This window comes from Gobio gobio (assembly GCF_949357685.1).
Source record: "Gobio gobio genome assembly, chromosome: 4".
Classification (NCBI taxonomy): domain Eukaryota; kingdom Metazoa; phylum Chordata; class Actinopteri; order Cypriniformes; family Gobionidae; genus Gobio; species Gobio gobio.
In genome coordinates, this window is record NC_137100.1 from 30,239,341 (window position 1) to 30,254,176 (window position 14,836).

The 14,836-nt window shown below is 36.4% G+C and overlaps 1 protein-coding gene across 1 annotated transcript in view; it reads right to left on the reverse strand.

Annotated features, from left to right (window-relative positions):
• The window catches only part of smarca2 (SWI/SNF related BAF chromatin remodeling complex subunit ATPase 2), a 74,271-nt gene that overhangs the window by 41,320 nt on the left and 18,115 nt on the right, over nucleotides 1-14,836 (reverse strand). Inside the window, exons 6-8 of the mRNA XM_079815252.1 lie at nucleotides 4,162-4,429; nucleotides 2,699-2,825; nucleotides 219-392 (exon numbers count right to left, since the gene is read on the reverse strand). Of these exons, the coding sequence (XP_079671378.1) occupies nucleotides 219-392; nucleotides 2,699-2,825; nucleotides 4,162-4,429 (569 nt within the window). The remainder of the gene's footprint in view (nucleotides 1-218; nucleotides 393-2,698; nucleotides 2,826-4,161; nucleotides 4,430-14,836) is intronic.

Consider the following 14,836-nt stretch of genomic DNA (forward strand, 5'->3'; position numbering starts at 1 on the left):
AGTAAAACTGTTCTGAGTATTTCCCCAAGCTGATAAACAGTCCTCGCAGAACAACTCAGTAGTTTAATTTCACTTTTCATTTGAAATTATTTTCATTTACCATTTAATGTTTCTCATTTGTAACCTAAATGGCAGCTCCAGCTTGTTTTATCAGTATATTCAGTCTGTGCAGCCCATATATTTGATCACACTTAGTACACTGATCACGCATTGATCACCTGGTGTTTCTGTCGGCGCTTCCTCTCCTGCTCGATTTTCTGCTGCTTCTCCAGTTTCTCTGTCATGCGAGCTTCTCTCAGCGTCTGTCTCTTGCTGCGCTTGTAGGCCTTGGAGTTCAGGGCTGTCTCCAGAGTTGTGTCTCGGCGCATACAGGCTACTACATCTAGCCTCAGCTGAGAGAGAAAAAAATGTATCATAGTCATCTGTGGCAAAGTGCATTAAGCTAATGAGCTTCATCAAATGATAATCATATTCTGGTGCATTTCACACATATTTTGTTCATAATTGTTAATTACAGCAGAACAAGGCTGTGAATTGTTAATTGTGTTGGGTGACTGTGTGCTACAAATACAACAAGGGCGCCCTCTAATGGTGCAATTCATTGCACAACATAAATGAAACATTCAAAGCACGTCTTTGGACACTATCACCATCCACGCAATGTGAATAGAACAAAGCTCAATGGAACCTGCAAATCAAAGAATATGCATTAGCAATGTTCACTTGGCTTATTGTAAATGATTTCATTAACTGTAAAGCAAAGGCAAAGGTGAGAGATTTTCAATAGAAGTGTTTCCAAATTTATAATAATTTATAATAAATTACTGAATATATATGCTTTTATCTAAATGTCATCAATTATATGCACCAGTGAAAGAGAATTATTAGAGCACCTATTATTTTCCTTATTATTATTATTGACATTTATTCCCGGTTCAATGATATGTAAGAATGTCAATGGTTGTGAAATATTTTAGACCATTTTCAAGAAAAGCTTAAATTCAATAAATATAAAAATGCCATATGGCATAACCATCACCATTTTCCTTACATCATAAATACATGTACGTGTACAAATCTTAATAACAGAAGTTTTATATATAAAAAAGTTCTATATATTTTTTAAAGTGCAACATTTACTACTATTTAAAGTTTCCTAATTTCATTTTGTAGGTCTCCAACAACAGGTTTACATGCATCAAAGGTCAATAAACAGTTTAATTTTCTCATAATATACATTGCACATCACCACAATGTTCAATGATTCTCAAACGACTCGAAGGATGAATCAGTCTCTCTAAATCCCTCCTTTCCACAAGCCTACTCTGCTCTGATTGTTCAGATTGCCCAGTCTGTTGTGATTGGTCTAGTGCGTAGAGCGCATATTTCGGAAACAAACGGCCATTACCATAACTGAACTCCAGCTCCGTCCTGAGGTTTTCTAAAGCTCAGCGATTACACACTGTAAAGACAGTAGCAATGACGTCGATTTTACACCAATTCCAGCGCCAGTCCGAATGGATAATGAAACATTCTAAGAACTAACTTTAGTTATTCAACCCGAACCTTGAGCAGGACGTTTCTCAGTGATGCTTTAAGGTACATTATGAGATGTTTCAACTGCGATTCCTAAGCATCAGCCTTAACAAGTGTGTGTGTGTGTGTGTGTGTGTGTGTGTGTGTGTGTGTGTGTGTGTGTGTGTGTGTGTGTGTGTGTGTGTGTGTGTGTGTGTGTGTGTGTGTGTGTGTGTGTGTGTGTGTGTGTGTGTGTGTGTGTGTGTGTGTGTGTGTGTGTGTGTGTGTGTGTGTGTGTGTGTGTGTGTGTGTGTTCTAATTTATCGCGGTGCACATGCAGGAACTGTCTCAATAACAGCGCATATGTTAGCCCAGCACTAACGTGAATGACTGATGTAACATTAAAGTTTGCAACACAAATTTTGCTCCATCCATTATCTTTACTCAAAGTATTAAAAACGACAGACAATCTGCATTTATAGACAAAGTTTTAGGTAATAATCCAGCCCACAGCTGATTTACAGTAGTATTTCAGTAAGACAGTAATAAGATGAGTTAGCTGGTTAGCCAGATACCTACACAATATGAAACACAATAAACACATTGCAGAGCACAGCGTCTTCTCAACATGATGCTATTCAGTATCCACAGGAATCAAGTTCTCCCTGGTGTCTGCTTGCGCAATAAGTGCAAATGCTAATGTTGACATGACAACGAAACAGCTTGCGATTTGTTTGAAAAATTATTTGTTTAACTGACTCATCAACTCTTACTTTTGACAATAACTTTATATACGGTGCACTTTCAGACTGAAAACTTTGCTGGATGTTTTCATTCATTTAGAACTATGTTACACACTACATGAAAGGTAATTATCAAAAATCCATAATAGGGGCACTTTAGGTAAAACATTTTGAAAGAAATTTCATGAAATATTATTTCATAAATATCTTTAAGAGTTGCCCCACATGACATTAATACTAAAAAGCAGTTGTGAAGTTTAAAGATTATGCTAAACTACTTAATAAATATTCTTTTCAAAACTTTTGTTTTAGTTTTATTTATTTTTATTCATTTTGATATCAGAGAGTTGCATCACAATGATGTTTTTACTTATATGTCCCCGAAAAAAATAATAAATGAATAGATAAGACAAGAATTGAGTGCCATGTCATTGACAAACCTGGCGCTGGAAGTTGAGAAGTCTTAAGGCCTTCAGCTCCACAGTTGCTTTCGTCCTCAGATCAGGTGGCAGCGACCCCGGCAGATTCTCCAGCTCCTGAATTCTGTGAGCAATCCTGGCCTGAAGCCTTTGAAAAGAAATGAGAAGGACAGGTGTACTGAATCCTAGCTGAATCTGAAATCTGCAGTTTTTTATTTAAGAATAACAGAGATTTCTAATGCTCATTAGTAAAAAAAAAAATGAAAGCAAAAACTGTCAAACAAGCACAGATCAGACTTACTGCTGAACAGAGATGTCTCTGAAGTAGAATTTTCTAGACATTAATCATTTCTAATAACCTTAGAGTTCTCCAGAAGTTTAAATCACCTGCAAGATCTGAACCTTTCACTCCATAAAAAAGAAATAGATAGTACAGACAGTAATAAAAAAAAAAAGTGTGTTGGTGACCTCAAGGTACATCAAACAATCAACACATTTCTGTTGTTTCAGACAGTGCGAGCCAATGTAATCACCCAAGTTCTGAGGAACTTTCAAAAACCTCACAGGGTTCATCACCCTTGTCTAACATTCAATGCAGCTCACAAAATCCCCCAAAACAACAATAGCTCTGACAACATTTTAGAGACAGGCGTGCAAAGGAAAACTGTTGTTTGGCTTGAATCTGTACTCAAATATGATTGTCTCGCTGTGGCAATGTGTGGTAAAACTGTGCTGCCTTTAACTGTAAAAATTCCTGATCTTTTGACATTCAAGAGCTTTATTATAAAAACATACTGTAAGTTTCAGAGCTCAAAATGGCCTCATTAGTCCAAAAACAATTAATGACTAATTTTAATGTTAATCTAATGACGTAATAGAGATGAATACATCAGTGCCATACTGCCTACACAGACACAGAACAATGCCTACTTCTAAATACTAAAACAGGATCAATGGACTAAAATAGCATTACTTTCCAGAGCATCCAGATAGTAAAGTGGCTGTTTATTTTAAACCATGTAAATGTCTCAAGTAGAGCATGTTTTTTCGGTTCATTTCACTATGGATTTTTTTGGTAAACTAGTGGCAATTTGACGCAGGCTTTAAAAACAGACGTCTTCGGAAATATATGGACCCGACAGTAGTGCAGCAAGATGTACTATATAACTCTCAAAAGAGTTCCACATGTAAAACTTATTTCAAAGATATTTGTGCAAAGATGTTACCCAACCATAGCAGTGGGCGTTTACACTGATGAGAAATGTCCCTTTAATTGGAGTGTTTAAATCAGAAGGCAAAAACCAGGGTACAAAATTGCCTTTTATTTGTAAATTATTAACAGTTTTTGATGTAAAATTTGTCCTAACATTATAAGTGCACCTCAGGAAACATCATTAAAAAAAAATGCAATTAATGACCCCTTTAAAGCCTGTGTAGATTGCTTGTAGTGTCAATTAAGTTGAAATTAATTACTCGTTACATACCGGTATTCCCTCTCTTGCAAAAGTTCGACAGGGTCCAGACCCTGAGGCTTCTGAATAGGGGTGACGCGATTCTGTTTCTGCTGGAGCTGGATGATGAGAGAGGGCTGGCCTGGTCCAGACGGTGGCTGAGGTTGGGGTTGGGAGGTGAGAGAAGTGCTGGGCACAGGTTGTGTGCCAATTGGGGCCAGCGGGGGAGCTGGAGAGGGTCTGCCGCTGGGCGCTGGGACCGCCAGCTTCTGTGGAGTGCTGGGGGTCTCTGCACCTTGACCTGAAAAGACAGGAGATGTGCTTTGTGAACGTCTTGTGAGAGTCTGTCAAAGAAATGCTACTGAATGCAAAAATGCATTAAGCTTCTAGTGAGCCACAATGCTATCGTCAGTACGAATATAATGCGCCATAAAGAAACAGCATAAGCAATGTTACATTTTTCAGAAGTCCATTATCTTTACTATCTTTGATCATACACAAACAGGTCATCAAAGCTGTTTTGACAGGTTATAAGACAGTTCAAAGCACAGTGTGAACTGATGTACACTTTCTGAAACAAAAAATCTTTACAAGATTTCAAGCCAAGTTCAATGCCTTTGAAGAAATTGCATAAAGATCATAAAATCCCTAAATGAGAGCATGCACACAAGAGATGATACAAAAGAAAGTGTTCAGAAGAAGGAAAAATATCTCTGGGTCTTTATCTCTGTCTGAGCTCAATTGATCAGCTGCTGAACGCGCCATGAGGGCATTTTCAATGTCGATTGACCTGAGATCGACTGAATCTTACAAAACTATAGGCAATAAGCAGCGCATTAGAATTAAACCAGGCTAACTCACCACTTGAAAAACAAAGATGAACAATGATCTTTAATTTGTGTGAACTTCAGTGTCATTCCTATAAAGATAGCAATCCATGAATTAAATCACTGTCATTTGAAAGCATATTAGCGAGGGGATTAAACTTGTGTAAGGTTGCCCCTTGGCATTTTCTTTTAAAAGATTCACTCATATAGAGCATTTTGACCATGTTTATGTGCACAAGAATATCATATAAATCTGAATTTGTTCATATTTGAGATGTAGCAAATAGATGTAATGTAATATTACATACAAACATTAAAAGAAATGAACATATATCGATATATAGATTTTGTAAATGTCTCATTTTCAGAAAGGTTACTTTCACAATTCAATTTTGTCTGCCATTTTATGGGCATAAATGGGACTGCTTTGATTTAATTACTAAATGCACAGTGGATATGGCAAGAGTGAAAAACAAATTGAGCAGCAGGACAAGAATTGGACAAGACTGTGCCTTAGTTACTTCAAAAGTTTACTCAAAATATGCTGATTACCATGTATACAGAAACATTACAATATGTAAATGTCTTCTTCAAGCTTAACCAGAATATGTTTTTGGATTTGGAAAAAAAACATGATCTGTGACCGAATGACTATATAAAACTATTTCGTTGGAATTTGAAGATCTGTTTTTATTCGTTTTGGTTTAACAGGGCTTGACAATAATGACTGCCGGTGCTGCGTCATCACGAAAGTTTATCATTTGCACGTGTTTTTAAGTATGTAAATGTAAATATTCATGTGATTTTAACCATTCAAATGTTTAAAAGACCTGAAAGAGAACAAAACGGCGCACAAGCACTGAACTGAGTTCTCTTTCGCGTCTTCTTGCACTTGCATGGAAAAATGCACACAACAAATCTATGTCAAAATGCCCGTCGTTGCGAGTATTAACATTGAATACTGTCGGTTACGTCTCACTGCAATTGAATAAGAAATAAAACGCATGTGTATACGTATACTGGATCCGTGCATTAACTCCTAAAGTGACAGCAGTGCGTGTCATTAATGTTAATCAAACAACAAAAGATAAAGAGAAAATCACTCACTGGTCTTGACTGAACAAATCTTGTAGCTTTAACAAGGATTTAATTTATATAGCCAAGACTATGCAGTGTTATTTTATGTTTGATTATTCAATTGCTGTATCTGGATTATGTGAAAATCCCATGAAAAACTAAATCACTGTTAATTTAATTTGTCTCTTTGTTCTGTTTATTTGAGGTGTTGCTTGTATTTTTGTTCATTTGTTCTTATTTTATTACTGAAGACAAATTAACGCGTTAACGCAAGCGATTTTATTTTTTCAGTTTAACGCATTAAAAATATTTAACGCAATTAACGCAACGTTCGTTTGTATATCCATTTTTGTCCAGTGTTACATTATATGATCACGCTCTTATTCATGTAAAGGCTTTAAACAATCTAAGCGCGACAAGACACAAGAGAATGCGCTGTAAGTCAATCTCCTGTCTATGTGGGTGCATATCAATCAGATTCCTAGTTCAGTAGTCAGGGCACTGATCAGGGAGCCGGCCACATTCATGTACACAATATACTGATTCACCACCTAAGACACACACACACACACACCCTGACACACACACACACTCGACAGATTTGCACCAGTCTCGTGCACACATCGAGTTCTCTTTCCCTCTTGAACAAACAACAACACCGAGAATGTTGCCAAAATGCCAGTTTTGTCGAGTATTAACTAGTATTAATAGGAGTCTTAAATGAGTTAAATAACGTCTTAAATGAACTTGTGAGAAAATGAGATGCACGTGACAGCTCTTCAGATCCACGTCATGTTCGGCAGCGGCAGATCTTAAAGTGACAGCAGCACTGATGATGTCTGTCATTAATGTTCATGAAAGAACAAAGGGAACAGAGAAAAGTGTAGCTTTTAGGGCTGCAACAACTACTCGATAAAATCGATAATAATCGATAATGAAAATCATTGACAACGACTCTCATTATCAATTAGTCGGGTCTGCTCTCTGTACGCAAAGCTTCCACCAGTCGCGGCAAATTACAGCACTGAATAACACATTTTTATGGACAAAATGTGCATCTAGAAATACTGGAGTGCAAACAAAGTGAGCTGATGAAGGAAAGGTAAGTGATCCAAGTGCCCAAAACATGAGAATTGTTTATTTTAAGCTTCAAGCGAATGCATTAGCGTTTAACATACACTGTCATGCTCTTTGACAGATGTGTGTGTGTGTGTGTGTGTGTGTGTGTGTGTGTGTGTGTGTGTGTGTGTGTGTGTGTGTGTGTGTGTGTGTGTGTGTGTGTGTGTGTGTGTGTGTGTGTGTGTGTGTGTGTGTGTGTGTGTGTGTGTGTGTGTGTGTGTGTGTGTGTGTGTGTGTGTGTGTGTGTCTGCGTCCTCAGCGCAAAAACGTTCATTTTACAGGTTATCCACTGATCTATATAGAGAACAGCAGATATATCCTCATCTGTAAATGTTACCAATTCACGGCAGTATTTCCTTTTTGCACGAAAGCGCGTCCTGGTCCTGACAGTAACTTCACTGAATGAGCGCCGGCGCGGTGGGTCAAACAGACAGAACGCTTTAGAGAGGGAGACTATTAATATTCAGCGCAAAAACATAGATTTAGCTGCAATATCTGCGTTAGGCGCTAAATTTAGTTTTAAAAGTAAACATGTAATTCAAGTGTTTTATGAGAGTAGGAACTGTAAAATGATAACAGCGTGTAATTGAATATAAATGTAAGAAGTTTCTACAGGATAAAGAAATGACAGTAACAGGTACTGTGTCCATAGAGAGTGTGCGTGTGTTCCTGCAGAACATTCCTCTTATGTGGTAACACTGAGTTTGTGTTTTTTTCTTCTTTAATATCATTTTAATGTAAGGATTTGTTTAGTTACTTTTTTTGCACATAATGTATAGCACATAAGATACCCTTACGAAAATTATGCTATTGATAACCATTTGTATTACCACAAAAATACCATATAGTTTAACTATGGATTTGAAGCAAAACTATGGTTAATTTGTGGTTACCATTGAATAACTAAAATTACCCTGTTATTTATTTATTTATTTATTTATTTATTTATTTATTTATTTATTTATTTATTTATTTATTTATTTATTTATTTATTTATTTATTTATTTATTTATTTATTTATTTATTATTATTTGTTTTGTTCATTGTAAAACCATGGTTAATTTATGTAAGGGTAGATCTATTCACTATGTATGTGTTCATAACACTCAGCTGACAGCATTGGGCAAGATGTGGAATAGTGTGTTTTGCCAATAAAAGAAAAATTGGCTTTTTACCCGATTAATCGATTAATAAAAAATAAAAAAGATTTTTTTTAGTTTTTTTAAAGCCTAATAAATGTTACATTTGGTAGCTTTCAGTTATACTGTAATGTAAAGTCATTAATGTTTCATAGAGACATTAGTATCAGTGATACTGGCCTTCATTCATAAAAAGATGCCATTACAACACATATTTAAAATATGCTGCTTTAAATTGTTTCTACATTAATTTGGAGAGTGACTGAAATTAATACAACATCAAAATATTAAAAACTCCACAAATATTAAAAACTTGCGATTAATTACAGAAAAAAATGTGATTAATTAGTAAAAAAATTTAATCGATTCCCAGCACTACTTCAATCCTTTTTGAACTTATATTACTTAGGCTAGTACTTTTTGCTGTGGTATCGAAATTGGAATCAATCAAGAATTGTGAAATTTCAGTGGTACTAGGGCTGTCGCGATATTAGATTTTTCACACCACGGTTATTGTGGCCAAAATAATTCATAATATCGATATATCGCGATATCTATAGAAACCTTGGGGGAATAAGTTATCAAAATAATTTTTACTTTGTTTATTTAGTTTTTCTTTTTTACCCAACGAATATAATTGGATACTGATAAACACAGGGCACATGCATCTTCTTTGAAGCTCCCTATGAAATAACAACCCAGCAGGCACACAATGTCATAAGACGTTGATATTTGGTTACATTTTAGTTGCGACGTCAGGTGACCAAAATTCAACGTCAGCTCAATGTCTAATGCCAACGTTAATTTGACGTCCAATACCAACGTCAGCTGATGTTGATATTTAGTTGTTTTTAGGTTGTGTTGTAAAGTAACCAAAATCCAACATCGAGCCAACGTCTCAAGCCAACATCATATTGACGTCAGATTCTAACATCATTATACGTTGATCCTTTGTTGGTTTTAGGTTGTGGTATTAACTAACCAAAATCTAACGTTGAGCCAACGTCTCAAGCCAACATCATATTGACGTCAGATTCTAACATCATTAAATGTTGATCCTTTGTTGGTTTTAGGTTGTGGTATTAAATAACCAAAATCTAACGTTGTACCAACGTCTCAAGCCAACATCATATTGACGTCAGATTCTAACATCATTATACGTTGATCCTTTGTTGGTTTTAGGTTGTGGTATTAACGAAGCAAAATCTAACGTTGTACCAACGTCTCAAGCCAACATCATATTGACGTCAGATTCTAACATCATTAGACCTTGATCCTTTGTTGGTTTTAGGTTGTGGTATTAACTAACCAAAATCTAACGTTGAGCCAACGTCTCAAGCCAACATCATATTGACGTCAGATTCTAACATCATTAAATGTTGATCCTTTGTTGGTTTTAGGTTGTGGTATTAAATAACCAAAATCTAACGTTGTACCAACGTCTCAAGCCAACATCATATTGACGTCAGATTCTAACATCATTATACGTTGATCCTTTGTTGGTTTTAGGTTGTGGTATTAACGAAGCAAAATCTAACGTTGTACCAACATCTCAAGCCAACATCATATTGACGTCAGATTCTCACATCATTAGACCTTGATCCTTTGTTGGTTTTAGGTTGTGGTATTAACTAACCAAAATCTAACGTTGTACCAACGTCTCAAGCCAACATCATATTGATGTCAGATTCTAACATCATTAGACGTTGATCCTTTGTTGGTTTTAACACATTTGTAGTGGAGTAGACCTCCCGAAACTACTAGTGTCGAGGAGCAGGCGTTTTTTTATCGATACATGGTGTTGTCAGACGCGGCACGCAGTAGGCGGATGTTTGTATTGGTGCATTTCTACAGTGAGCTGAAATGACAAGAGTGCACATTTGGTAAATAAATATAAAACAACATTTATTCATCACACAACTATTTACAACACAACCAAGGAGGCTTTGCTTGAGTTGTTTCTCCGGATTTTGTTGTTTTTAAGAAGAAAAAAAAAAAATGTGTTTATTTAGTATTGTCACCTTTTCCGTTCTACATGGAGCTCACGCGTCCGTTTTTTTTTTATTTTTTTTATTAATAAGGACTTATTTTTTATATAAGAATTTTTTTCTACTTGCCCTGCCAAAATTTTCTCTGGCCCCACCACAAAAAAAGTAATAAATAAAATAAAATAAGCCCAGTATTGTTTTTGATCCATGTAACCTTAATACATAAGTTTATGACTCCAAAAACTACTAGCCTAACTAATATATATTGTAAATATTGTTAAAGACAATCAGTAATAAAATAAGAACAAATAATCAAATTACGAGCAGCAGCACAAATCAATACAGCAGAACAAACATACAAATGATGTAGGCTAATATAGGTCTAAACTAGATTTTCAGGTACACAAATAGTAATCAAATGTAAAATATTACTGCATAGTCTGCATTCAATTATATATCACTGCATATAAATATAGATTAACCCTTATTAAAAGTTATTCTGTCAAGAGTCGTGAGTGATTTATTTCTGTCTTTTGTTATCTCTACGATATTTTCCACTTTCCATGTTATATGGTAGGGGGTGCTATTACACATCTCCTGAACGAGTACAGCATCTCTTGATTAAAACAAGCGCAGAAGAAGAAGAAGAAGAAGAAGAAGAAGAAGAAGAAGAAGAAGAAGAAGAAGAAGAAGAAGAAGAAGAAGAAGAAGAAGAAGAAGAAGAAGCAGCAATGACAACGATTACAGACTTGTGATATCACTGAATTCATAGTGTGAAATATCCTAAACCATTGCTTTTGGTTCCATCTAATAATTGCTCAGTCAGTTGTTTGTTGTTTCTTCTCTTTTTTGTGTACATATTCACAACAGACCTAAGTAAATGTTTAGAGATTTTTAGGTTTTAGATTTTGGAATTGCATGTTATCACTTGTGTTGCCAGAAGATAAAAACCTGGAATATCTGGTTGAGCCCATGACCTTCAATCTAGCACCAGAGTAGAACCAGTGTGACATCTGTATTAGATATGACGAACCTGACAAAAACTATGACAACCGGTTCATAATGTGTTACGTATTATTAATTATTTGGACATTTAAATCCTTTTCTTTTTATATCCACAGGCTGATGACAAATGAGGTAGTTTCAATATGAATGTAATGTCAGTCCAACGTTGGAGGTTGATGTCAATCTGGTGTTGTTTAGAATCCAATGTCAGATAAACGTCAACCTCCATGAAAATCAGGTTGACGTCAGAACCCAATGTCAGATTGACGTCAACATCCAACGTTGGACGGACTTTGCATTTTGGTTGAAAATGAAAATCGGGTTGATGTCAGAACCCAACGTCAGATTGACGTCAGAACCCAATGTCAGATTGACGTCAACATCCAACGTTGGACGGACGTTGCATTTTGGTTGAAAATGAAAATCGGGTTGACGTCAGAACCCAACGTCAGATTGACGTCAACATCCAACGTTGGATGGACGTTGCAATCTGGTTGAAAATGAAAATCGGTTTGACGTCAGAACCCAACGTCAGATTGACGTCAGAACCCAATGTCAGATTGACGTCAACATCCAACGTTGGACGGACGTTGCATTTTGGTTGAAAATGAAAATCGGGTTGACGTCAGAACCCAACGTCAGACTGACGTCAACATCCAACGTTGGACGGACATTGCAATTTGGTTGAAAATGAAAATTGGGTTGACGTCAGAACCCAACGTCAGATTGACGTCAACATCCAATGTTGGATGGACGTTGCAATCTGGTTGAAAATGAAAATCGGTTTGACGTCAGAACCCAACGTCAATCTGAAGTTGTGTTCTGACGTCAACCCGATTTTCATTTTCAACCAATATGCAACGTCTGTCCGACGTTGGGGTCCAACGTCAATCTGATGTCATAGTGACGTCCGGTGCCTGCTGGGAAGAGAGAAAATACTCAAAGTTCAACAGTACTATGATGAATAAATACAGAGGCGGACAGTAGTGAAGTTTTTTTAAATTCTACTCAAGTACTTATTTCAAGTATATGTACTTTATCACAGTTTTTCTTTGGAAAACTTTTACTTCACTTCATTCCAAAGCATAATGTCGTACTTTTTACTGCACTACATCACTGATTGAAATAATTGAAAGTTGTTGTTTTTTTACTTTTATACTAGCCTGGGAAAACCCAGACAACTTCCGGCAAATTTAGATTTGCTCTGCAAGTAGTCTGGCAAAGACCCCATTCAAACCCATTTCTAAACCCTAGAAATCGCGGCACCAATTAGAAACGTTGGGGCGGGCTTTAGACGATGACGACAGCGCAGCGACATTGAAGCAGATTTGCCGCTACTGTGGAGCATCACTCGTTCGAATCAGCTATCGCGTCTGTTTTAAGCGATTTAAACTTTTCCTTTTCGTTAAAACCCGAGCAAAGAACAACACTCGAAGCCTTCATATCTAAAAAAGATGTTATCGCTGTCTTACCGACTGGATTCGGCAAAAGTCTGATACCAGCTTGGCCCTTTGGTGGCTAAACAAATGGGTCTTAGCGAGAGCCCTCTGGTAGTGTTAATGTTTTACAAAATATAGTTTTAAGTCCTTTTCAGGCGTGAATGTAGTTGTTTAAAGCTCAAATATGTGGTTTATTTATAAAGAGAGCGCCTTTTTTTAAATTGTATCTGCCGTTTTCGGAGTTGTGAGCGCCAGTGGTTCAGCGGCGCTCAATTGATCATTGAGCCCGCCGAGAGGCGCCTTTCCTCGGCCAGTCCTTCTGCCGTCTGCCGCTGGCTCTGATGTCTCTGTAGTGGTTAAACCGTCTCGTCTTGTGTAGATCTAACGGCTGATCTTTGCTCTCATTAATCTATAATTTGTTCCTAGACAGATCGTTTTGTCTGTGGGCAAAGTGAAGTTTCATAACTTTATATTTTTAAGATATTAAACTTTACCGTTGTAGTCTCCTAGCGCTGACTTTGACTGAATTGCTTTATTTATTGTATAGCTTCTTATACCTTTTACTTATACTTTTATGATTGCTATGGATGATCACACATAAACTGACATTTAACAAAAAGAGACTGGGTTGTGTTTTGTGTCATATTTAATTTATTACAGTGATAATCATAGCCTATATTATGTGTGTGTGTGTGTGTGTGTGTGTGTGTTTTTAAATGTAAACGAAAAGAGGCTGGGTTTTTTATATTTCGTTTTGTTATAAACATGCATTGAAGATAATATGCATTGCCTGCACTACATATACAAATATATACTGAGTGAAACTGTCAAGAACGCTGCTTGTCCATTAGCAGACTAGGCGGACTAGTTTCCTCCCATCCTCGGGAGTTCATTCTCCGGAGTCAAACTTGGTAAGTCACGGAAGCAAGTCAGAAGTTCGCGTACGAAATATGTCATAAAAAACACCACTGCCTCATTTCATTAAAAAAAATTATAATAATTAAACATAATAATAGCCACACGAATGTGGTTCAGGCAACGCATAGCTAGGCCTACATTGATTATCTTATATATTTATAATAAAACGAGGTATAAAACACCATGCCTCTTTTCGTTTACATTTTAAAAATAATATATTAAACATTAATATGTGGTTTAGGTAAAGTGACCAGATTTCTGAAATGGAAACCGGGGACATTTCCTATTTGAGAACACAAGTACAGACAAGAACGCATATTGAGAAACGGCCAGAGTCTCAGATGTTTCTCCGTCGCTCTGCATACGTCATCTCCCTCATCGCTCTGATTGGTTTTAGGTCTATCCAATTGCGCAGAGAGGCATTTGAGCGACGCCCGTTGGTGACGCCCCTTTGGAAATGATTTGTCTATGAAGCTTTGCCAGACCATAACTCAGTTACTACTGAGAATGGTCTGGTTTTAACCAGGCTACTTTTATACTTAATTACATTAAAAATTTAGTACTTTCTTAATTTTACTCAAGTAAAACTTTGAATTACTTTTACTTGAGTAAAAGTATACAGTACTACATTTTTTATTTAAATAAGTACTAAATGATATTCAATATGAAAAAAATTACAATATTATGTTTTAGAATGTTGTGAAGTAAAACTTTTCCAAAGAAGAACACTGATAAAGAACATAAACTTGAAAAATACAATTACTTGGAAAGTAAAAATACTTCACTACTGTCCACCTCTGAATAAATATTAACATAAATGCTACGAACAGGATTGGCCATGATTAGATTGGAAATACAAATACAAAAATATACATTATGTAAATACACATTTATTAATTAAAAGAAACTATGAGATGTGCTGCACTGATGGAAACAACACAAGACCATGCTACCGCGACCGTCAAGATTCTGACTGGTGTTTAGAGTCCCCGCCAGCAGCAGCAGCGAGCGTTCCTTCAGCACAGCTGCAAGAGTTATGGCCTTTTTACACCTGTTCACTTCATTCGTTTTCTCTGATCAGATATCTATAATATTGTGAAGAGACCAGGAGTAAATGTCTTCCGAAATTCTTTCGAGGCGGATTTAAATACGATCACTCAAACAAATCAATTCAGAAGGTGGGCTGGGACACATTT